Here is a 24,494-nt window from a genome sequence, read left to right as displayed (position 1 = left end):
ATGACTTGTCGCAAGGTGAAAGCCAATCCCAAGGCGGAGTCATCTCCCCAGAACAGCATAAAAGGTATGGTAATATTCTTTTTATCTGGTATTGTAACAAATTGTTGAGATGTGGGTCATTGACTACTAAATATTAACAACAGCATTGTTTTTAATAATGTGTGACACAAGGTTTTATCCTGTACACTGTGTCTTGCTGCTGTGACAAGAGAATTTCCCAGTTTGGGATCAATAAAGTAGGTTCTCAGTATGGTCCATGTCTATGGCTGATGCTGTGGCTGTTCAATATATTGTTTCAGAATCAACATCACATACGCAATAGTCATATTGTACTACACTTGATATAAGACAAAACAAAAAAAAAGCAAAACTGACAGGGCAGGCAGGTGATACACAGACTCTACATGCACAGCAATTACAATGAGTGTACAGTGACACAATGACCAATTGCAGCACACAATTAGTTACATCTTAGAATCTTTGAGACCTTTGTGTTGGCACACATAGATACACAATCAGGGATTCTTAATTTATGTGTTGCAATTATACATACCTCCTGTTATTATTATTATTTATTCCTGTTATTATTGTAAGAGAAATTCTTATGTAAGGGTTACTTCATTTGTAATTATTTCAACAGGCTCACCAAATGCAGTTCTGGAGGTTCAAAAACTTAAAGAACTTCTGGAGGCAGAGAAAGAGAAGGGGCAATTTCGTGATGAAACCATCTCCCTCCTCAAAGATGATAATACTTACCTGCAAGGAGAACTTAAGAAAAAGGATGAGCTCATCCATCAGCTAGTCTCCAAGAAGGATGAAGACAATTCCACAATCATGTCTGGCAAGTCAGGTGAGTAATTATCCATTCACATTCATACAGTACAAGTATATTTTTTTCACTCTCTGGTTTTCTTCAGTACACAGACAAAATGTGTTTTCATATTTATTCCTTTCTCACAACTAGATCACTAGCCACAGAATTTGTTTTGTTATTTGCAGGTGTCAAACGCAAGCATGGGAATGGGAACGAAGCCAAGCAATTAATGAGCATTGCTTCTGACAAGGAAGATGAAGACTCCAGTTCTGTTCTTTCTGATTCATCTGAAGGTAACAAAGGCACATACAGATGAATCAAATCCTACATTTCTTCTCATTGTCTGGTAGGGCTGGGCGATGTATCGGTATTAAGAGTTATATTGATATATTAATTAGATGGTTAATAATTAGCGGTAGGTCACAGTCTTAGTTTTAACTTTTACTTGTTATGCAGTGATCTGCTGTCCACGGAAAGCTTGACATAAGGGCTTTGGCTTCACTGTCAGTTCTGCAGGCAATAATGTCATATTTCCCTTAGTGCATCTGCTTTATCAACAAGTTTTGGTTGGTTGGAAGAGGCCATGTTTATCACTCTCTCACCTCAAACCTGTTTCATTTAATTGACACATTCAGATGCATGTCATCATGATGACATTTTTTTTATTACCTGAGCCTGTACTGCCAAAAACAATCTCTAGCAGCTTATTCCATGGCATTTGTTTATATTTTGAAAGACACTATCAAGATCTGTTTTGATCCTCCCTTGATTTCTATTCTAGATTCATCCATTGAAGAGCTACCGAATGAAATCTCCACCCTCTTCCTCCTCTTCCCGCAAAGTTAAACCCACTGATGAGCTGATGAGAAGAAGAAGAGGTAATTGCTCATTACAGTTTTAACAAGTTTGCACATTTTGACAGCAAGCTTTTTAAACACAATCTGGTTTTAATGTACCATTTACAGCCAGAAACACCAGGAGCATCGTAGCACGATACAAGATGGCCATGGATGCCTTCAATCGAGGGGGTTCGATGAAAGCAGCATTTGAGACCATTGGTGCTGACAGAAACACCGTGTCCAGAACAGCACCCATTGCTGAAATCAGCATTGCTGCACCGGAGATATTTAGAAATGTGGGGGCCTGGGATGAGCGGAAAGAAAAGCTGTCAACATTCATTGAAAGGTGCCGCAGTGCCATGACCCCAGAGGTCAAAGAAAAGATTTTGAAAATGAAGCAAGAGGGCACTCTGCTTCCAATCGCCACCCAAGTATAAACATGTGAATTGTTGTATTGTTAAAGGTCAGGTTTGCAGTTCACACCTACAGTATGTAGTATGATATATTTGTATATTTGTAGAAGTGGCTTGAAGTAGTTTCCATGCCCATGTTTGCACTTTACAGTTTATTTATTTAAGATAAACACAAAGCTTGTGCTACAGAAAATGGACCAGACTCAGTGAATAGCTCCCTAAGCTTAACATGTCCTATGATAACTATTAATTTAGCTGTACAGACTAATGAGCAGTGATAACTAACATGTCTTTGGGGTCATCAGGTGGGAACCTCCTTTCACCAGTGTTTCGTCTAGTTGGTCCCACAACACCTCCAGGAGGCTAGACAGTGATCACTGGCGTCCCAGAGTCACTCCCCTAATGCCAGCCATCACTGCTCCTCACACCACGACTATTTTCTTTATCTTGCCTATGCTACCACAAACAACACCATCATCAACTCTGACTAAACACACTAGCAGATTCAGCAAACAAACTCCCCTAAACAGTTGGAGAAAGTGGTGGCCATTTTGAAGGAGGCAGAGTCAAGGAGAGAAGCCTTTTTGAGCTAAACTCTCCCCCGCCGGATTAGGCTGTGCTCTACATCCCCCCCTATTCTTCAACACCACACCATGCAACTCACCTAAAACAAACAAACTCACCTAAACAGCCACAGACACACTACAAATCAATTCGATACAAGCAAACAATACAGGCCACCTCACCTGGACTAACCGCATGGTCTCAAAGAGGCTCACACAGGCCACACCCCCACTTAAAAACACTTCCTCTTCCTGGATTTCTTCCTTGCTTCTCCTAAGAGTCTATCTATCCTAAGTGCTCCCCCTGCTGGGCCCCCAGCTACCATTACTCCTTCTCATCCAAATCCACTGACTGGATCTTGCTGCCTCATCTGACATGTCCTTTACAATTTTCCTCACACTCTGTCCACTTGCTCCTAACTCCCTTACCAAAGAGACAACAGACCTTGCTACAAATCCTCTACATCCTACTTCCACTGGACATATCCTAACTTTCCATCCTCGCTGCTCTGCTTCTGCCCCTAACTCTGCATACCTGAGCTTTTTCCTTTCATATGCTTCTTCAACTAAGGCCTCCCACGGAACAGTCAGCTCTATGAAATATACTTTCATTCTACTCCTAGACCACAAGACTATATCAGGCCTTAGCTTTGTAATGGCTATTTCCTGGGGAACAAGAAGTTTTCCTTCTAAATCTACCTGCATTTCCCAATCACAAGCACCTTCTAAGATGCCTTGCCTTCTTGTTGTCTTACCAACTTTCTCTCCCTCTTGAACAAACTTGATTGCACCTTTCTTTGTTTTAGGTCCTCCTAAATTTGCCTGCCTCCGTAACTCTTCAATTCCTGCAGCTAAGCTTTTTAGAACCTGGTTATGTCGCCACGTATACCTGCCTTGCGACAGACTAACCTTACACCCTGACAGAATGTGCTTTAAAGTTGCAGTACCTGAACACAATGAACATAGTGGGTCTCCATTTACCCAGAGTTTTAGGTTCTGGGGAGTTGGCAGTACATCATTAGTTGTTGCCCCTATCAAGAATCTAATACTACTTTCCTCCATGCTCCAGAGTTCTTTCCAGTTAAGCTTTTTCTTATCTACACCTTCCCAATTCACCCACTGTCCCTGCTTAGCCTGGGCTACTGCCTTAGCACCCCTTAATAATTCCTCCTGTCTACGAACTGCTCCACGACTAGCTTTCTCTTCTCCTTGGGACCTGCTCTACTCCACACCGGTTTGCCTGGGCCAAGCCCCAAGCCTCCCCGGCCTATTTGGACATTACCCACAATCTCTGTATGCCTAAGCGTTGCTTCTGCCTCCTGCACTGCGATTCTTGGATTCCACTTTCTCCCCTTGATTGGGTTTGGAACCACCTTACTAACTACCGCATCTTTTAATTAAGAAAGAAGTTCAAACCGTGATTTCTCACCTCCTCACCGCCAGCTCATTCATGATAGGAGGAAATTCAACACTCATGAATGTAAATAGAGACAGTGGCTGCATAGTTTCACAAGTAGATGCATCTAAATCCTACGCATTTAATGTTTAAGATGGTAGAACAGTTAACAGGACTGTTTTCATTGCTAAAATAAAGCTTTAAAAATGTACTATGTCTTTTTCTCCCTTTTTGTGTTTTATACCTTAAACAGTAACTAAACCCCAAAGCCAATGTTTCCAGCTGTAAACTATTATGTCTATGTATTCAGTAGTGTTGGTGATTGATTCAGGTCCAAATCTGTAGCTAATTAAAAATATACATTTTGTGGTCAAAATATGCACGTGGATTGCCCCCTACAGGTTGAAACTAAGCTTTACCGTTATATTCCTAAAGCAGACTAATCTTAGTGTAATTCTCTATATTGGTATCTGACGAAATGATTTATGATACAGCATAGCTTCTTTTAAATGCATGCAAATGTGTTACACTTTACTGAACACCAACAATGAAACATCATGATTAGGTATACTGCATTATAGATGCATCAAAATGATCCTCACTTTACTTAAAGCATACATTGATAACTTATATATACTTATGGCATCCTATAACAGTTGATTGTTGAGATGTGTGTATAGAGGGGTATAAGTAGTTATAATGTATTATAAGCCCCATCAGTCAGCCTGTAGTTTATAACCAGTCAAGAGCACTCATAAGGCCCTTGGATTTATAAGTCATTATAAGATAGATTTATAACTGTTGATATAGTGCCTCATAAAGCGTTATGTGTGTCTATGAGTAGTTGTCATGTGTTATGATTGATTATGATGAGCATTATAATTTACTATGAATGTGCTCATAATACACTATAGATGTAGTCTTCATAGAAAGTGTCACCCTATGTTCCATATCTGTTTTATAAGCAGTGCTAATTCTAACAGTTGAAGAGATTACTAATCACTGTCTCTCTTCTTTGTAGGCTCTGGATGTGGAGGTGCAAGCATTGCTCTGAGACTGTATCTACGAGGTCCCAGTTACTTAAACACTACAAATTGAAGCATTATCATTACGGTCAGAGACACTCATATCCATGCACATACTATGAATGTCCCTGCTCATTTAAAACATGGAATGCTCTTAAAACTCATTTGAGTCGATGTCATGTTAATGTGTTAGGTACTAGCAGTGCAGAACTAGGAGTTTTTACATGCCTTTTGTGCCCTGGAAGTGAAATACCATCTAGTAGAGAGTACTTTTCTCACATCAACAATCATCTGAAGTGTCATGAAAAAGTAACTTGTGTGTTTCAGAATTGTACGTTTCAGACTAATATATATGCTACTTACAAATCACATAAGAATAGGAAGCATCCACACTGCACAGTCAAAGACTTTAAAGTTGAAGTAGTGAAAGGTGGTAATGTAAATGGTGATGACTATGCATCTGAAGACCATCCAGTTGATCTTGGAGAAACTGCTTCAGATTTAGATTGTCATAATCTGATTGAAACTGACACACCAGATGATAACTTGCAAGAATCAATCATTCAAAAATTCGCAACAGTTCTTTTGAAATTAGAGGTTTTTTCACATGTCCCATGTTCAGCAATTGATGTCTTGCTTGAGGAGTTACATTTCATTTTGACCTCAGCAGCACTGCCTATATTACACAGCACAGCTTTTGACATTTTCAGTAAACATAAACTCCAGGTTGACCAGCTCATAATTAATGAACTCAGTGTTGCCATTTCTACTAATAATCCTTTGGTAAAATCTGTTGCTGAGGGCGGTCCACTGGCAACTGCCTTCAAACGCAAACAATACTACAAGGAAAAATTTAAGGTTGTGGAACCTGTCGAGTATGTACTGGAGGCAAAGTCCAACAAAACATTTCAGTACGTTCCCTTACTAAAGTCTCTACAGCAGTTACTTGCTCGTAAAAATATAGTTGATAAGCTTGTTGATAATCATACAACTTTATCTGCAAATGTAAATCAGTATGTGAGCTTTCAGGATGGTGAGCATCACAAAAAAAAACTTTTTTTGGTGAGGATTTAAGGATTTCCCTATGTTTTTACATAGAAGAAGAAACATAAACTTTGTGCAGTCTACTTTATTTTAGGTAACTTACCTCCTGGTTGCAGCTCAGCCCTTTCCTCAATCTACTTGGCACTGTTATGCAAAAGTGATGTGAAAACTTTTGAAAAGTTTTTTGAAGAGATATTTGAACCTCTTGCATAACTTAGTGATTTTGGAACAGCAAGGCCTATATATTCCACATCTTGGAGTTTTTATCAAGGGCACAATACAATGTGTTGCTGCGGATAATCTAGGAGCTCATGGGCTAGCTGGATTTGTAGAGAATTTTTCAGGAAAATATTTCTGTCGATTTTGTACAGCTCAGCTTTCTGACATCCAGACGCAGGAAGTAAAAACAGGAGTTTTTGAGCGCAGAACCAAGGAAGTTCACCAGCTCCACATCAAGACAGCTCAAGAAAAGGGGATAAGCTGCTTTGGGGTAAGAAGGTCTTGCATTTTAACTGACAGCCTTTCTCACTTTAATGTGACAACAGGTTATCCACCAGACATCGTCCACGACCTATTTGAAGGCATAGTTCCTGTCGAGTTAGCAAGGTGCATTCAGCTGCTTATATCTAAAAGGTTGTTCACTCTTGAACACCTCAATAATCTTATCCATTCTTTTCCTTACAAAGAGGGAGATAAAACTAACCGGCCTCATTTGTTATCAAAAAATTTACAGAAGAAACACACAGTAGGTGGGAACGCCCACGAAAATTGGTGTCTTCTTCGGTTACTCCCTTTCATTGTAGGAGAACTTGTTCCCAATGAGGAACCTGCTTGGCAGGTGATTTTAGATTTAAAGGACATTGCAGAATTGGCCGTTGCACCTGTTCATACTCTAGAATCAGTTGCCTACTTGGAGTGCAAAATATCAGACCATCGAAAACGTTATCAGGAACTGTTTCCAGATCAAAGGTTGTTGCCCGAACATCATTTTCTGGAACACTATCCAGAAATGATAAAATGTTTTGGTCCTCTTGTGTCATTATGGACTATGCGCTTCGAGGCCAAACATAGCTTTTTTAAGCAGGTTGTGAGGCATATAAATAACTTTAGAAATGTAACTTTGTCATTGGCAGCAAAACATCAGTTAATGATTGCCCATCATATGCTTTGTCCTGACAATGAAAACCTCTCCTTGGATGTTGTTCAAATCTCAGAGGTCCCCATTGATGTCCTCAATGATGATGTTGTGAACACAATTGCCCGGAAATACCCTGAAATTACTACTGTAAACGTTGCTCAAAGCGTCACTGTTAATGGCATAAAGTACAAAAAAGGTATGATAGTTGTGCATGGATCATGTGGTGGTCTGCCTGAATTTTCTGAAATAATTCAGCTGTGCATTATAAGAAATGAGTTGAGTCTCATCATTAAAAAACTGACCTCATGGTACAGAGACCACTATCAAGCTTTTGAGTTGCATCCAACAACACAGTTTGCAGTGGTTGAGCTGAAGGAGCTCTCTGACCAGTATCCTCTGGCTGACTATAGAGTTGGATCCTTGCGAATGGTTACTTTAAAAAGATTTGTACATGTGACAGGTAATTTCTTTAAATGAAATATGGTAAAATGGTTTGACCATTATCAAAACTCAGTTACTCCTAAATAAAGTGTTGCAATGCTGAAATTCATTATGCAAAGGCTGATGAGATTTATGTGAGAAAACTATTAAGTGTTTTGTTTTTGTTTTCAGAATGAACACAAGATGTCTGCATCACTGAGAGTTGTACTTGGAGTGGACAACGCATCAAAACTAACTCTGCCCAATGGGATGCCGGATTCAATACAGGCTCTCAAAGAAGATATTAAAAGACAATTCAGCTTGCCTGGAAATTTCAGACTGCAGTATAGAGACATTGAATTTGACAATGAGTTTGTGAACTTGACAAAGATCTCAGAAATCAAAGAAAAGAGCACTGTTAAAGTTATTTACTTAACAGACGAGACAGACACAACCACATATCAACCTGGTTTACAGTGGTTAGATGACAGTTCTTTGTCCACAGCATCAGACACAGATATACTTTCCTCCGCCGAATCCACATCTTCAGGTTCTTCCCTTAGGTCACAGCCATGGCCCCAAAATTTCCAGATACCTCAGTTTAATTTTGAGGTACAGATTCAGTTGGAAAGGGCCAACCAAGCCTTCCTGAACAGTGGTACTCTTTTGACTCCAAGTCCTAAACTAAAGTCAGATATACTTGATGGTTTGGCATCAGAAATTGTCAAATACAAAGTGTATCCTTCAAGATCAGAGTTTGATGATGTCGCCCAGGCCCTGATAACAAAGTATCCTTGTTTAAAGGAGCAGGGATCAGTTACCAGCTTCTATGGATGGAAAATTAGTTTGAAGTATAAAATGGCAAACTACCGCACAAGACTGAGGAACATTGGCTGCCCAGAGTTGAGCATAAATGCCGTCAAAGCGAAGCGAGGTGCCATGGGTCAAGGTCCAAACCAGGTGAAGAAGCCAAACAAAGCAGAGGTCAACTTCTGTCCTGATTACCCAGCAGGTTAAACCAAAGAAAGCCTTGAAAAGGAAAGGGAAGCACTTACATTAGAGGTGAAGAAGAAGAACAACCATCAGCTAATCAACAGTAAAATGGAGAAAACCTTTGCCCATAGGAGACGAGAAGTAGTTGAAGATATGCCCTTCATAGCAGAGTTTAAAAACAGATGGCTAGCCCTGTTTTCTGAGAATCAGGTAATGTTCATGTTTTGTTTTTTGTTTTTTAATGGTTGTACATTTATTAAACAATAACCTCTTCATTTTGGAAAAAAAGAAATTGACTTAAGTATATCAGTGTTCATTTGAACCAGGTGAATGGAGAAAATACCATGCATATTGTCAATCTGTCTGCATTACAATGCACAGTATATTAGCATAAATGCAAACCATTAACCCATCACCTCAAAAGTTAGAGCCGATAGCAAAACTATGGTTACATTTCCATAATATGTAAACAGTTGAAAGTGATATGAGATCATTTTAAGATTCATCTGAGATTCTGACTCAAATCTGTTCCAGGTAAATGCAGAGTTTTTCCGCATTACAACAATCCCCCTGCTGTCAACCTTTATGGCTCAACTGGATCATCACTCCAGCTAAATAAAGGTTTTCAAAAAGAAGGGAGGGGCAGCAGGACGCAGAATTAACCAGATCATGGTAGCCATGGATCAGGTGTGTGTGTTTCAAACCCTGACTCAGAGTTGAACACTTAACATAAAAAAGTTGTTTGGTGTTACTGTTTAACCTCTTTACCCATTTCACTTTCAATAAAGTTCAGATATGCTTTCCAGCCATATCATAATCAAACATAGTATTATAAAAGAATGAACTCATGAGCATCATTAGCACAATTTCTAATTATATTTCATTATTCAATATCCTCTGTTTATGTCCCGTTAATATTAAAAGTTACAAATCTAAAACCATTAGATATTTTAACCCTCCTGTTGTCCTCCTGGGTGAAATTGACCCAATCTGTTTTGTCCGGTCCTTCTTTCCTCCCTTCCTTCTGTCCCTCCATCCCTCCTTCATTCCTCCCTCCTCTTCCCTCTCTCTTTCCCTCTCCTTTCCTTCCTTTGTTCCTCCCTTCCTTCTGTCCCTCCATCCACCTTCCTTCCTCCCTCTTCCTTACCCCCTTCCTTTCCTTCATTTGTTCCTCCCTTTCTCCCTCCCTTCCTTCTTTCCACCATCCCTTTCTATCTTTCTTTTTCTTTCTTTCTTTCTTTCTTTCTTTCTTTCTTTCTTTCTTTCTTTCTTTCTTTCTTCATTTTTTTCCTTCCTTCCTTCTTTCCCTCAATCCTTCCTTCTTCTTCCCTCCTTGACCAAGGACGGACAACAGGAGGGTTAAGAGTTGGTAAAAGTTCTTTTATTGTCTCCCACAGAATCCAAGCATTGAAGTAAAACGGGAATGCATACTGAAAGCATTATGCGTCTACTTAAATGAAGATCCTGACAACCTTATTAAGAAGTACATGGTGAGTTATGACATTCAGCATCAAATTTTCCAAAGATAGCAGAGACATTTAATGGACACATTCTTACTATATATGAATATACAGTGTATGGTCACAAGTATAGAATTTAGAGAAGACACTGCAGACTAATAAGAATCGCTCCTGTAAAAACAACACCCATGAAACTATTCCTTAATTATTCATTTTTTAAACTGTTTCTGCAAACCATGGTCCAACATAGCTCTGTGGCCCAAACGAGTACTTCCTAATGAGATAATGTAGATTAATTGTTCAACAAACACAATTACCAGTCTTATTCTTTAATGGAAAATATGCATTAATAATACATATGTTTGATTAATACTGTTTCTTTCTGCCATTTTGAGGATGTTGATGTAGGTGCAGAGAGAGAAATGGAGAAAGTGGTTTTGGGAATCTACGCTGTGGAACGAGAGGGAGGAAAAGCAACAGATCCACTCGAGGATGTTGGCCTCATCGTGGAAGATGTAAGGTGCTGCAAGACCTCAGAGATGTGGCAAATGGCTGCGCAGCCCTGTTTGGCTTGATCTACTGTTTAAACTTGAGCTATCCCAAGGACCTGCGATACACTTTTGAGTTTCTTCAAAAAGTGGTGATGGGATTGGATGGGAACATGCTCTCCACTAAGGTGCAAGTCCTCAAAAACAAACTGCATGAGTAAATTGCCATCAAGACTGTAGATAAGAACTGGACTTGGATTGGATCCCTGTTGATTCTTACTCAAGAGAAAAAGTGCTGGACTTAACTGTCAAGTTTCAAGACTTTTTTTTTTGTTGGTTTGTAATTGTGTTAGTTGACATTTTCGCCTTTGGTACATTTTTATACAAATGATGGAGTTGGAATTCGTGAAGTTAAAAGTAAGATGGCCTGCAGTAAATCTTACCTGAAACTCAGATTGAAGCATGGTTATGATGGTCAGAGAGACTCATATCAATGCACATACTATGAATGCGGAGGTAGCAACTGTTCTTTTGAAATTAGAATTTTTTTCATGTGCAATGTTCAGCAGTTGATGGCTTGCTTGAGGAGTTACATTTCATATTGACCTCAGCAGCGCTGTGTATATCACACAGCACAGCTTTTGACATTTTCAGTAAACATAACCAAATTTTTAAGTTACCTATTGTCACGACCAGGCTTAGACACAGGACGCAGATGCAGGGTATCAGAGTCTTTATTGGGAATTTGAGGTTCTTAACTCCAAGACAGAGAAATAAACACAGGCTATGAAATATTACCTCTGACGCGCTTCTTAAAGAAGAAGCGTAGTTTAACAAATTACCAAAATAATAATCGCTCCAATAAGGGAGGAAAAGACTACATAAAACATTAACAGAAAATCACTCTCACTACAGAGGAAAAAAAAATTAACAAAAGAAATGAAATAGAAACAACAAAAACTCTCCTGAAAACTGGAGGCACTATAATATGAAAAAGGTAAGTAAATAATAATCACTCCACACGGAGGAAACAAAAAGGCTATGCAAGCATTAACTATGAAGACAAAACGAGGATATAAAACTTACAACAAAAAATCTCTCTCTTGGAGGAACCGACAAAATCTGTGGCAATGACTATGGACCAAACTGTGAAAAAGGCTGGGGTGAACGCACATGAACAAAGACGAACACACTGGCACAAGACAAAGGGAGACGCAGACTATTTGAACACATGAGGGTAATGGGGAACAGGTGGACACAATTGGGAATCAGGGAAGACAATCAGACCGGTGACATGTGAGGAAGGGCAAGTGACCTGAAACGAGAGGAGAGTTACTTTTTTCAAAATAAAACAGGAAATGACAAGACAAAACATGGAGACAGGACAAAAACCCAACTTGACCTCACCTCGGTGTGACACCTATAAAACTTAAATGGTTCAACAAATGTGGATTTAATCAGGTGTGGGGGTAAAAGAGTAACATGATATATCTGTACTCTTTGTTTTTATTTCATAAGTATATCTTCATTTTTTGTGAATGTGTGTGTTTACTGTACACACACACAATTATACACATTATGTGTCACAGTCCCACTGTTTCCTAATGTTTCCAGAGAGATTTTCAGTAAACATAACCTCCAGGTTGACCAGTTTATATTTAACCAAATGTTTAAGTTGTCTATAAAACTTAGATGGTTCAACAAATTGTGGATTTAATCAGGTGTGGGGTTAAAAGAGTAACATGATATATCTATACTCTTTATTTTAATTTCATAAGTATATTTTAAGTTTTTGTGAATGTGTACTGTACACATACACAATTATACACGTTATGTGTGATAGTTCCTCTGTTTCCTAATGTTTCCAGAGTATAATAAAGGCTCACGTAAAGCAACTTAAATTGTATTTATTTAACTTTTTGATTTAGCCAGTACAACTAGGCTGTTGCATTAACACAAACCTACCACATTACTAATGTCCATTTGTGTTAAGTTAATTGAACTCAATCATATTAAGTTAACCTAATGTGTTGTCAGTAAATCCAACATAATATTGTTGTGGTTATGCAATATAATAATGTCATGTCGCTTTAAAGTAAGAATATTAAGTAAGATTTACTTAATATGTTTTGTGAACATTAATAGTGGTTTGCTTTTCCTGTTTAGACAACACAGTTTTGTGGGACCAGTTGACATAACTCAGTTAAGTAAAACCAACATTTCATTTCTAAGAGTGTCTAATACAACAGCCCTGCAATAAATTGTCCTTTAATCTCCTTTATGAAGATTATACTGTTTATACAGAAGTGTGTCTGTTATTTAGCGTATCTTCGTTGACATAAATGGGTTGGACAAAATAATAGAAAATAATAGAAACTTGAAAACCATGGCGAGTGTCTTTATGTAGCAGTAGTTTTGCATTGGCATCATTCCGAATATTTCTGTCTCTTTGATTACTAATAATTGGAATCAGCCCTGAATCGGTTGATCCCTATTGCTGTTAGTCAATTTAGGCTAATTCTGTCCTTGATTAATTAATGTGTTATCCAGTTAATACCAAGCAATACACCATGAATGACTGAATCCAAGTTTATGTTAAGTTCTACTCTGCTTTCCCACCTGGCATAACTACCCACAGTCTCTACCAGAACATTACATAGTGAAGGACCCCTGAACACCATGAATTAAGAATACATATTTTCAATTTAATCTTACTGATATTTACATACACATGATCGGTTGATCCTTATTACTATTCTGTCCTTGATTAATTAATGTGCTATCCAGTTAATACCAAGCAATAAACCATGAATGAATGAATCCAAGTTAATGTTAAGTTCTATGTGCTTCTGTACAGTACATAATATAATAATAATAATAACTAGAAAATTCCAGGGAAATTTTGAGTGCCACGGGGGCTACTGCCGGGATGAGTACATGATTTATTTCCAGTGTTCAAAAGTCACCCTGATCATATTCTGGTTTTGAGAAATGTCTTGATATAAAAGACTCTGATATACAACAATGTCACATCCCTCAATCATGTATTATGTGGGAAATATCTCATATTCTGTCTTGTTTTTTTTTAAATAAAACAAGAGGCAACATGTCTACAAACTGGCATTTAAAGGGTTAAAATCCTGAAAACTAATAATCATTTGGTAGGTTTGAGCAGAACTGAAGTGGTTTAAGAGATTTATGCAAAAAAAGCAGAAAAAAATATTGATATATGATAATTTTATAGCATTTTCTTTGTGTGTCCTTTTTTGGACGCGAGGAACCCCAGAGGGTACAAAATGTGTTACCAGTGTATAATAGACCTGTAACAGTAACTGACATTAGATTTTAAAAATATGTCAAAAAAGACACTTTCTTGCAGAAATCCATACCTTCAGCTGTAACACAGCCAAAATGATCAGCAAATCAAAAAAGAAAAGTAAAGAAAATGTCCAAAAAAGGACAGAGGGACCCCTGAGGGTTAATAAATCCCATGAACCGCTATTTAAATTACCACTGTTATGTTTTTTTCTGTGCTAAATTTAACATTACTGGGGAGGAGAGCAACGCGACTAGAAGTGACAGCGAGAGAGGGCTAGTAGCTTCTCCTCTCCTCTGTCTCAGCGGAGACCGTCACAACTTCATTCACTCTTTTAACAAAACAAAAAAAAAAAGCAACGAAGGAAGTAGTAAATGGACTTACATATTTAAGACCTAACTAAATGTAATTTAAGACCTAACATGCGGCTAATGTAAAGCTAGCAGAGCTTGGAGAGTTGGTTATCTGGTTGCTAGGCGCACGCAGGCACACACACAGGTCAGGAGCTGCCGTTGCCATGGCAATGTGAAAATCTGCCCAGAATTTGGCTTCTACATGGCTTTAAAACAACTGCAAATTATGAGAAAACCGTTACTTGTTTTCATAAACCGAAAAGACCGTGCCAGACACTGAAGCCAGAAGTTTCTACAGTCTCTATTTTATTCAGATATTCCTTAAAATGAGTGCGTAAGCTCAGTGCGAAGACAGAGAGAGATTCTTTTGAAAAAAAAAGACGATTACATTAGGTGTCAATGAGAGTGAGACAGGTATTGCTGCCGGACTCGGCAGCCCCATTTAAATTTTGTGCAGACCCTGCCTGTCAAAGTTACATTTTATGAATCCCAACAACTATGTCTACATTTTCAGAAATAATTATTTGTCTCCTTTTTACGGTTAGGCCGCGAGCTCGAGTTAAAAATAAAAATAAAGGTTATTTTTTACTGCTTCACGCACTCTAGCCAACTGATGCTTTCACTCTAACTTTGAAGAAAAAGTGATTTGCACTCCTCCTCTGAGTGCTCACAGTTTGAAAAGTTTACATGTTATGTAAAAACAGTTGCTATCTTTTTGAGAGAGCAGAAGTTTTCCTCCGTTTTACAGTTTGAATCACATTTCTACGTGCAGGTATGAGAGAGCTGGGTGACTCAGCAAAAAGGTGCAATTTTGTCGAAAAAAGGTGGGTTTCTAAAGAAAATTCCAATGCATTTCTAATGCATTATTTATTCCCAGTTTTTTGGGAATAACTTTGGGAAAAATTGGAATTTTAACACCAAAAGTCATAGCACCCCTTGCGGGATCAAGACGCACGTTTTGATATATATATTACCGGGGTTTTCTCAAAGCTGCGGGACGAGTTACGCGCCGAAATTTGGCGGAAGAATAATAAACCCGAAACAGAAGATTAATAGATGCCTCGGGGCGGAGCCCCGAGGCACTCCTCTCAGCTATTCTAGCTGTAGAGGAGTGCCTCGGAGCTGAGCACCCGTGGCACTAATAATACATTTTATTTAAAGGCACCTTTCGTGGCACTCAAGGACACCGTACACAAGTTCTGTGTAGAAATCACACTTAATGTGAATGCTGAGAAAACCTATCCTGAAGTGTTCTGTACAGACAGGACAACGAGTGAGAAAAACTCAGTTCTCAGACACAGAGACAGTTTCTAAGGAGGAAAAGAGCCGATCCAGACGCTTAAACAGCGCTATTGAACAGTATTGCATTCTCAGGTGTAACTGATAACTTTATGACATGTAAACATGAAATCCATCATATTCTTCATGAATGCTACTCAAATAGACAGGAATACTTATCCTGAAGTGTTCTGTGTAGAAATCCCAAGAAATGTGAATACTAAGATTTTGGAGACACACAGACAGCTTTAACGAGGAAAAGAGCCGATTTAGGCGCTGGAAACGTTAAAACAGCGCTTTTGAACAGACTTGCATTCTCAGGTGTAACTGATAACTTTATGACATGTAAACATGAAATCCATCATATTCTTCATGAATGCTACTCAAATAGACAGGAAAACGTATCCTGAAGTGTTCTGTGTAGAAATCCCACTAAATGTGAATCCTGAGATTTTGGAGACACACAAACAGCTTTAAAAAAGAGCAGATTTAGGCGCTGGAAACGTTAAAACAACGCTTTTGAACAGACTTGCATTCTCAGGTGTAACTGATAACTTTATGACATGTAAAAATGAAATCCATCATATTCTTCATGAATGCTACTCAAATAGACAGGAAAACCTATCCTGAAGTGTTCTGTACAGACAGGACGAGTGAGAAAAACTCAGTTCTCAGACACAGAGAAAGCTTCTAACGAGGAATTACAGGCGATCCTGACGCTTAACAGCGCTATTGAACAGTATTGCATTGTCAGGTGTAACTGATAACTTTATGACATGTAAACATGAAATCCATCATATTCTTCATGAATTTTACTCAAATAGAAAGGAAAACTTATCCTGAAGTGTAGTCACATATAAACAGCAATAGTGGTCACATATAAACAGCAATAGTGGTCTAAACAGCAAAAATGTGGTCAGGTTGGGTCCAGATATTTCACAAAGTGACCCTACCGGACTTCCCATTTATGTTGACCTTTTGAACTTTTTCCAATCCCGGGTGATTAGCCAAAACAGGTTAATGCAAGCAGTTTATGAAGCACCCTAAAGTTGGTGTCATCCGACCTTTCAAGAAGAAGTTTTTTTGCCAGTACCATGGCCCATCAACAATGCTGTTACGCATTCGGTCATGTCCGTAGAGTGGGTTTGCACTATCGTAATGGGTACAAAACTGCAGGGGGAGCCGACTTCCTTTCTTCGAGCCAACGACAAAGTGTCACATGAAACTCACGTGTGTTTGTGTCATTGCTTGGTTTTCCACAAGGCGAAAGAAGGTTGCACCGTACCCGGCGGCACTGCAATGCCGGGACGATGCGTGGAGCGAACGGAGCAAGCCCCTTTTTCAGCTCCCAGCTCTAAAAATCACTTTAATATGTTTGTCCTCGTATAGAGGACATATCAGATATTAAACTGATAAGAACAGATACTACACTTGATCTTAGCCAAAAGGCCGAGAAGCGATGAGCTCCCGGTGTCTGATGTCCAAGTCACACTCTTGGCACAAATCTCACTAGTCGCGGTTTCCTGTTTCTGACACGAGCCTGACAAAGGCTGCTTTTTAGCACCTCCTCCCAAGCTCTCCATTGTGCCGCCCTCATTTGTGATGTGGACAGCTTTTTGACCTTTAACAAACTCAAAGGGCTTCGCCGTTAGGCAAAGCCTGCCAAAAATAGCTTGAACTCGTTGCTGTTCCTCTCCACGGAAGTCTTTAGTAAAAGGCGAAAGACTTGTGCGTTATGAAGAGAAACCAGAGTCAGTACAGCCCCTCGCTCCAAGGACAGCCCAGGAGTCTATTCGCCACAGTCACCACCATCGCGGTAGGCTTGTCTTTGCTTGCCGCCAGCCGAGTCCCGGGACTCGCCAGTGCCACGTTGTCACAGGCTCTATCCAATGGGGTTGTGGAGGAAAGAGCCTGCGCCTTAAGGTCCAAGTTAGCAAAAACTTGAAGTTATCAGGCACCGGTGAGCAGCCACAAAAACACAGAGAAAAAGTGTTTGACGGGATTCGGGCAGCATTTCCTCTGTTTCCGCTTTGTCGGCCAACAGTCAACATTCCAAATCTCACTGCGCTTTTTGGAGTCTTTGTCTAAGCTGCTGATTGTGTGCTGCACTAGCACTGGTCAGGTTGTGTGCTGCACTAGCACTGGTCAGGTTGTGTGCTGCACAAGCCCTGGTCAGGTTGAGTCCATCATTTCAAAGAGTGACCCCACCGTTCTTCCCCCCTTGTATTGACCTTTGTTAATGTTGAAATCCCAGTTACTTCAGGTGAGTGACAAAAACCAGTTAATGCGACCATCTTCTCAAGCGACGTGAAGCCGGCGCCTTCCCGTCTTCGAGAAGGCGTTGTGTTCTTTGAGGGCTTTTCTTTTGCTCGTAGCATGCCCGTCGACAACACTGTTTGAATGGGTGCAGGGAGAATTGATGAGTCCACTGAGCATCCTATCAGTAGGGAGAGTCCTCTGCTAGACCCCAGAGAAAAAGAAAGCATTATGGATCAGAATGGATAAATTGGTGGACAGTCCACCATCATTTGATTTGCATTCATGGCAAATTGGCGACACAGAGGGGTAAAACGTATGTAATGTGACCTCTGAATAATGAAAACCATCAATCACTTTCAAACGGAATTAACCTGCGCCTGCTCTTCATTGACCATCTATATATACAGGAAAGAGCAGTCCTCCATATTTTAACGGCCAACACAGCATTCATTTCCCTTTCCCAAGCCTTCTTTTGACATTTAACACGCACCCAATCAGTAGAAAAGAAGTTGACTCATTTACTGATGAACTCCTTGATCTCCCATGAAAGAGAAATGAATTCCACAAGAGTGAGGCCACTCTCCCAAGTGGCCTAAAAATGAGGGATGTTTCCCTTCACAGCCACATAAATGGGAACACCAAAGAGCTAAATATCATGCATCAACTGGAGATTTGTCATCAATACAGAGTTGAAAAGTCCCTTCAGAGACCAACAAAAATTGCCACAGCTGACTGTATTTCAAGTCATCCAGGCGGGGTATTGGGTTAAGTTTTCAACTAGCAATAATCACGTCTCAGCAGAACTTCACAGACTATGAAATTGCCCCTGCGAAAGAGTAAAGAGAGCAACTACCAGTTTACAAATGGAGCTGGTGCAACACTCACAACACACGTGGTGCACTTCTCATCCCTAGCATTTTTTGTTTACGGCAAACCCCGCCTCTTCCGGGCAACAGCAGTCATGGGCGTATTAGTTCAATGCAGAATACAACTTCCACTTACTTGGGTTTTAAGCGATGACCCAGAGCTGCAATACTTTAGACGCTGCCATGTAACGTTTTGTCTTTTTTGTGTGTGAGTGTGTGTGTGTTATATTGTTTGAACACATTTCCATATCAAATTTTAAGTCAAACCACCAACAATGCTCAAAAATCCAGCTAGACATAGTCACATATATACAGCAATAGAAAAATGTGGTCAGGTTGGGTCCAGATATTTCAAAAAGTGACCCTACCGGTCTTCCCATTTATGTTGACCTTTTCAACTTTTTCCAATCCCGGGTGATTAGCCAAAACAGGTTAATCCAAGCAGAATACGAAGCACCCTACAGTTGGTGTCTTCCGACCTTTCAAGAAGAAGTTATTTTGCCAGTACCATGGCCCATCAACAATGCTGTTACGCATTCGGTCATGTCCGTTGAGTGGGTTTGCACGATCGTAACGGGTTCAAAACTGCAGGGGGAGCCGACTTCCTTTCTTCGAGCCAACGACAAAGTGTCAGGTGAAACTCTGTGTTTGTGTCATTGCTTGGTTTTCCACAAGGCGAAAGAAGGTTGCACCGTACCCGGCGGCACTGCAATGCCGGGACGATGCGTGGAGCGAACGGAGCAAGCCCCTTTTTCAGCTCCCAGCTCTAAAAATCACTTTAATATGTTTGTCCTCATATAGAGGACATATCAGATATTAAACTGATAAGAACAGATACTACACTTGATCTTAGCCAAAAGGCCGAGAAGCGATGAGCTCCCGGTGTCTGATGTCCAAGTCACACTCTTGGCACAAATCTCACTAGTCGCGGTTTCCTGTTTCTGACACGAGCCTGACAAAGGCTGCTTTTTAGCACCTCCTCCCAAGCTCTCCATTGTGCCGCCCTCATTTGTGATGTGGACAGCTTTTTGACCTTTAACAAACTCAAAGGGCTTCGCCGTTAGGCAAAGCCTGCCAAAAATAGCTTGAACTCGTTGCTGTTCCTCTCCACGGAAGTCTTTCGTAAAAGGCGAAAGACTTGTGCGTTATGAAGAGAAACCACAGTCAGTACAGCCCCTCGCTCCAAGGACAGCCCAGGAGTCTATTCGCCACAGTCACCACCATCGCGGTAGGCTTGTCTTTGCTTGCCGCCAGCCAAGTCCCGGGACTCGCCAGTGCCACGTTGTCACAGGCTCTATCCAATGGGGTTGTGGAGGAAAGAGCCTGCGCCTTAAGGTCCAAGTTACCAAAAACTTGAAGTTATCAGGCACCGGTGAGCAGCCACAAAAACACAGAGAAAAAGTGTTTGACGGGATTCGGGCAGCATTTCCTCTGTTTCCGCTTTGTCGGCCAACACTCAACATTCCAAATCTCACTGCGCTTTTTGGAGTCTTTGTCTAAGCTGCTGATTGTGTGCTGCACTAGCACTGGTCAGGTTGTGTGCTGCACTAGCACTGGTCAGGTTGTGTGCTGCACAAGCCCTGGTCAGGTTGAGTCCATCATTTCAAAGAGTGACCCCACCGTTCTTCCCCCCTTGTATTGACCTTTGTTAATGTTGAAATCCCAGTTACTTCAGGTGAGTGACAAAAACCAGTTAATGCGACCATCTTCTCAAGCGACGTGAAGCCGGCGCCTTCCCGTCTTCGAGAAGGCGTTGTGTTCTTTGGGGGCTTTTCTTTTGCTCGTAGCATGCCCGTCGACAACACTGTTTGAATGGGTGCAGGGAGAATTGATGAGTCCACTGAGCATCCTATCAGTAGGGAGAGTCCTCTGCTAGACCCCAGAGAAAAAGAAAGCATTATGGATCAGAATGGATAAATTGGTGGACAGTCCACCATCATTTGATTTGCATTCATGGCAAATTGGCGACACAGAGGGGTAAAACGTATGTAACGTGACCTCTGAATAATGAAAACCATCAATCACTTTCAAACGGAATTAACCTGCGCCTGCTATTCATTGACCATCTATATATACAGGAAAGAGCAGTCCTCCATATTTTAACGGCCAACACAGCATTCATTTCCCTTTCCCAAGCCTTCTTTTGACATTTAACACGCACCCAATCAGTAGAAAAGAAGTTGACTCATTTACTGATGAACTCCTTGATCTCCCATGAAAGAGAAATGAATTCCACAAGAGTGAGGCCACTCTCCCAAGTGGCCTAAAAATGAGGGATGTTTCCCTTCACAGCCACATAAATGGGAACACCAAAGAGCTAAATATCATGCATCAACTGGAGATTTGTCATCAATACAGAGTTGAAAAGTCCCTTCAGAGACCAACAAAAATTGCCACAGCTGACTGTATTTCAAGTCATCCAGGCGGGGTATTGGGTTAAGTTTTCAACTAGCAATAATCACGTCTCAGCAGAACTTCACAGACTATGAAATTGCCCCTGCGAAAGAGTAAAGAAAGTAACTACCAGTTTACAAATGGAGCTGGTGCAACACTCACAACACACGTGGTGCACTTCTCATCCCTAGCATTTTTTGTTTACAGCAAACCCCGCCTCTTCCGGGCAACAGCAGTCATGGGCGTATTAGTTCAATGCAGAATACAACTTCCACTTACTTGGGTTTTAAGCGATGACCCAGAGCTGCAATACTTTAGACGCTGCCATGTAACGTTTTGTCTTCTTTTTGTGTGTGTGTGTTATATTGTTTGAACACATTTCCATATCAAATTTTAAGTCAAACCACAAACAATGCTCAAAAATCCAGCTAGACATAGTCACATATATACAGCAATAGAAAAATGTGGTCAGGTTGGGTCCAGATATTTCAAAAAGTGACCCTACCGGTCTTCCCATTTATGTTGACCTTTTCAACTTTTTCCAATCCCGGGTGATTAGCCAAAACAGGTTAATCCAAGCAGAATATGAAGCACCCTACAGTTGGTGTCTTCCGACCTTTCAAGAAGAAGTTATTTTGCCAGTACCATGGCCCATCAACAATGCTGTTACGCATTCGGTCATGTCCGTTGAGTGGGTTTGAACGATCGTAATGGGTTCAAAACTGCAGGGGGAGCCGACTTCCTTTCTTCGAGCCAACGACAAAGTGTCAGGTGAAACTCTGTGTTTGTGTCATTGCTTGGTTTTCCACAAGGCGAAAGAAGGTTGCACCGTACCCGGCGGCACTGCAATGCCGGGACGATGCGTGGAGCGAACGGAGCAAGCCCCTTTTTCAGCTCCCAGCTCTAAAAATCACTTTAATATGTTTGTCCTCGTATAGAGGACATATCAGATATTAAACTGATAAGAACAGATACTACACTTGATCTTAGCCAAAAGGCCGAGAAGCGATGAGCTCCCGGTGTCTGATGTCCAAGTGACACTCTTGGCACAAATCTCACTAGTCGCGGTTTCCTGTTTCTGACACGAGCCTGACAAAGGCTGCTTTTTAGCACCTCCTCCCAAGCTCTCCATTGTGCCGCCCTCATTTGTGAGGTGGACAGCTTTTTGACCTTTAACAAACTCAAAGGGCTTCGCCGTTAGGCAAAGCCTGCCAAAAATAGCTTGAACTCGTTGCTGTTCCTCTCCACGGAAGTCTTTAGTAAAAGGCGAAAGACTTGTGCGTTATGAAGAGAAACCAGAGTCAGTACAGCCCCTCGCTCCAAGGACAGCCCAGGAGTCTATTCGCCACAGTCACCACCATCGCGGTAGGCTTGTCTTTGCTTGCCGCCAGCCAAGTCCCGGGACTCGCCAGCGCCACGTTGTCACAGGCTCTATCCAATGGGGTTGTGGAGGAAAGAGCCTGCGCCTTAAGGTCCAAGTTACCAAAAACTTGAAGTTATCAGGCACCGGTGAGCAGCCACAAAAACACAGAGAAAAAGTGTTTGACGGGATTCGGGCAGCATTTCCTCTGTTTCCGCTTTGTCGGCCAACAGTCAACATTCCAAATCTCACTGCGCTTTTTGGAGTCTTTGTCTAAGCTGCTGATTGTGTGCTGCACTAGCACTGGTCAGGTTGTGTGCTGCACTAGCACTGGTCAGGTTGTGTGCTGCACAAGCCCTGGTCAGGTTGAGTCCATCATTTCAAAGAGTGACCCCACCGTTCTTCCCCCCTTGTATTGACCTTTGTTAATGTTGAAATCCCAGTTACTTCAGGTGAGTGACAAAAACCAGTTAATGCGACCATCTTCTCAAGCGACGTGAAGCCGGCGCCTTCCCGTCTTCGAGAAGGCGTTGTGTTCTTTGGGGGCTTTTCTTTTGCTCGTAGCATGCCCGTCGACAACACTGTTTGAATGGGTGCAGGGAGAATTGATGAGTCCACTGAGCATCCTATCAGTAGGGAGAGTCCTCTGCTAGACCCCAGAGAAAAAGAAAGCATTATGGATCAGAATGGATAAATTGGTGGACAGTCCACCATCATTTGATTTGCATTCATGGCAAATTGGCGACACAGAGGGGTAAAACGTATGTAACGTGACCTCTGAATAATGAAAACCATCAATCACTTTCAAACGGAATTAACCTGCGCCTGCTCTTCATTGACCATCTATATATACAGGAAAGAGCAGTCCTCCATATTTTAACGGCCAACACAGCATTCATTTCCCTTTCCCAAGCCTTCTTTTGACATTTAACACGCACCCAATCAGTAGAAAAGAAGTTGACTCATTTACTGATGAACTCCTTGATCTCCCATGAAAGAGAAATGAATTCCACAAGAGTGAGGCCACTCTCCCAAGTGGCCTAAAAATGAGGGATGTTTCCCTTCACAGCCACATAAATGGGAACACCAAAGAGCTAAATATCATGCATCAACTGGAGATTTGTCATCAATACAGAGTTGAAAGGTCCCTGCAGAGACCAACAAAAATTGCCACAGCTGACTGTATTTCAAGTCATCCAGGCGGGGTATTGGGTTAAGTTTTCAACTAGCAATAATCACGTCTCAGCAGAACTTCACAGACTATGAAATCGCCCCTGCGAAAGAGTAAAGAGAGCAACTACCAGTTTACAAATGGAGCTGGTGCAACACTGACAACACACGTGGTGCACTTCCCATCCCGTGCATTTTTTGTTTACGGCAAACCCCGCCTCTTCCGGGCAACAGCAGTCATGGGCGTATTAGTTCAATGCAGAATACAACTTCCACTTACTTGGGTTTTAAGCGATGACCCAGAGCTGCAATACTTTAGACGCTGCCATGTAACGTTTTGTCTTTTTTGTGTGTGTGTGTGTTATATTGTTTGAACACATTTCCATATCAAATTTTAAGTCAAACCACCAACAATGCTCAAAAATCCAGCTAGACATAGTCACATATATACAGCAATAGAAAAATGTGGTCAGGTTGGGTCCAGATATTTAAAAAGTGACCCTACCGGTCTTCCCATTTATGTTGACCTTTTCAACTTTTTCCAATCCCGGGTGATTAGCCAAAACAGGTTAATCCAAGCAGAATACGAAGCACCCTACAGTTGGTGTCTTCCGACCTTTCAAGAAGAAGTTATTTTGCCAGTACCATGGCCCATCAACAATGCTGTTACGCATTCGGTCATGTCCGTTGAGTGGGTTTGCACGATCGTAATGGGTTCAAAACTGCAGGGGGAGCCGACTTCCTTTCTTCGAGCCAACGACAAAGTGTCAGGTGAAACTCTGTGTTTGTGTCATTGCTTGGTTTTCCACAAGGCGAAAGAAGGTTGCACCGTACCCGGCGGCACTGCAATGCCGGGACGATGCGTGGAGCGAACGGAGCAAGCCCCTTTTTCAGCTCCCAGCTCT

At 41.1% G+C, this 24,494-nt stretch overlaps 1 protein-coding gene, 9 non-coding genes and 1 pseudogene across 10 annotated transcripts; 1 reads left to right on the top strand and 10 right to left on the bottom strand.

Annotated features, from left to right (window-relative positions):
• On the top strand, positions 1 to 2,090 carry LOC130174417 (coiled-coil domain-containing protein 106-like). The gene is made up of 4 exons (XM_056384212.1): positions 1 to 64; positions 641 to 850; positions 1,000 to 1,107; positions 1,780 to 2,090. The coding sequence occupies exons 1-4, from the start codon at positions 1 to 3 to the stop codon at positions 2,088 to 2,090; spliced, it is 693 nt and encodes a 230-aa protein (XP_056240187.1).
• A 14,719-nt stretch (positions 2,091 to 16,809) lies between these two features.
• On the bottom strand, positions 16,810 to 17,001 carry LOC130175604 (U2 spliceosomal RNA). Its single transcript, XR_008828773.1, has one exon. It is a non-coding gene; the product is annotated as a U2 spliceosomal RNA (small nuclear RNA).
• Positions 17,002 to 17,183: 182 nt separating this feature from the next.
• On the bottom strand, positions 17,184 to 17,295 carry LOC130175593 (U5 spliceosomal RNA). Its single transcript, XR_008828763.1, has one exon. It is a non-coding gene; the product is annotated as a U5 spliceosomal RNA (small nuclear RNA).
• A 1,201-nt stretch (positions 17,296 to 18,496) lies between these two features.
• Positions 18,497 to 18,637, bottom strand: LOC130175588 (U4 spliceosomal RNA). The gene has a single exon (XR_008828759.1). It is a non-coding gene; the product is annotated as a U4 spliceosomal RNA (small nuclear RNA).
• A 709-nt stretch (positions 18,638 to 19,346) lies between these two features.
• On the bottom strand, positions 19,347 to 19,538 carry LOC130175587 (U2 spliceosomal RNA). Its single transcript, XR_008828758.1, has one exon. It is a non-coding gene; the product is annotated as a U2 spliceosomal RNA (small nuclear RNA).
• A 182-nt stretch (positions 19,539 to 19,720) lies between these two features.
• Positions 19,721 to 19,832, bottom strand: LOC130175594 (U5 spliceosomal RNA). The gene has a single exon (XR_008828764.1). It is a non-coding gene; the product is annotated as a U5 spliceosomal RNA (small nuclear RNA).
• Positions 19,833 to 21,033: 1,201 nt separating this feature from the next.
• Positions 21,034 to 21,174, bottom strand: LOC130175606 (U4 spliceosomal RNA). Its single transcript, XR_008828774.1, has one exon. It is a non-coding gene; the product is annotated as a U4 spliceosomal RNA (small nuclear RNA).
• A 703-nt stretch (positions 21,175 to 21,877) lies between these two features.
• Positions 21,878 to 22,069, bottom strand: LOC130175599 (U2 spliceosomal RNA). The gene has a single exon (XR_008828769.1). It is a non-coding gene; the product is annotated as a U2 spliceosomal RNA (small nuclear RNA).
• Positions 22,070 to 22,251: 182 nt separating this feature from the next.
• On the bottom strand, positions 22,252 to 22,363 carry LOC130175592 (U5 spliceosomal RNA). Its single transcript, XR_008828762.1, has one exon. It is a non-coding gene; the product is annotated as a U5 spliceosomal RNA (small nuclear RNA).
• Positions 22,364 to 23,564: 1,201 nt separating this feature from the next.
• On the bottom strand, positions 23,565 to 23,705 carry LOC130175590 (U4 spliceosomal RNA). Its single transcript, XR_008828760.1, has one exon. It is a non-coding gene; the product is annotated as a U4 spliceosomal RNA (small nuclear RNA).
• Positions 23,706 to 24,407: 702 nt separating this feature from the next.
• On the bottom strand, positions 24,408 to 24,494 carry LOC130175605 (U2 spliceosomal RNA; annotated as a pseudogene; the record flags this gene model as incomplete).

The sequence above is a fragment of the Seriola aureovittata genome, chromosome 9, assembly GCF_021018895.1.
Source record: "Seriola aureovittata isolate HTS-2021-v1 ecotype China chromosome 9, ASM2101889v1, whole genome shotgun sequence".
Taxonomy (NCBI): Eukaryota; Metazoa; Chordata; class Actinopteri; order Carangiformes; family Carangidae; genus Seriola; species Seriola aureovittata.
Note: the sequence above shows the minus strand (reverse complement) of the source record. Positions and strands in the feature narration are given on the sequence as shown.

Coding starts and splice junctions, on each gene's coding strand:
- LOC130174417 (XM_056384212.1), top strand. CDS start 1: ATGACTTGTCGCAAGGTGAAAGCCAATCCCAAGGCGGAGTCATCTCCC. Junction 65..640: donor TCCCCAGAACAGCATAAAAG/GTATGGTAATAT, acceptor TTATTTCAACAG/GCTCACCAAATGCAGTTCTG. Junction 1,108..1,779: donor TCTTTCTGATTCATCTGAAG/GTAACAAAGGCA, acceptor TACCATTTACAG/CCAGAAACACCAGGAGCATC.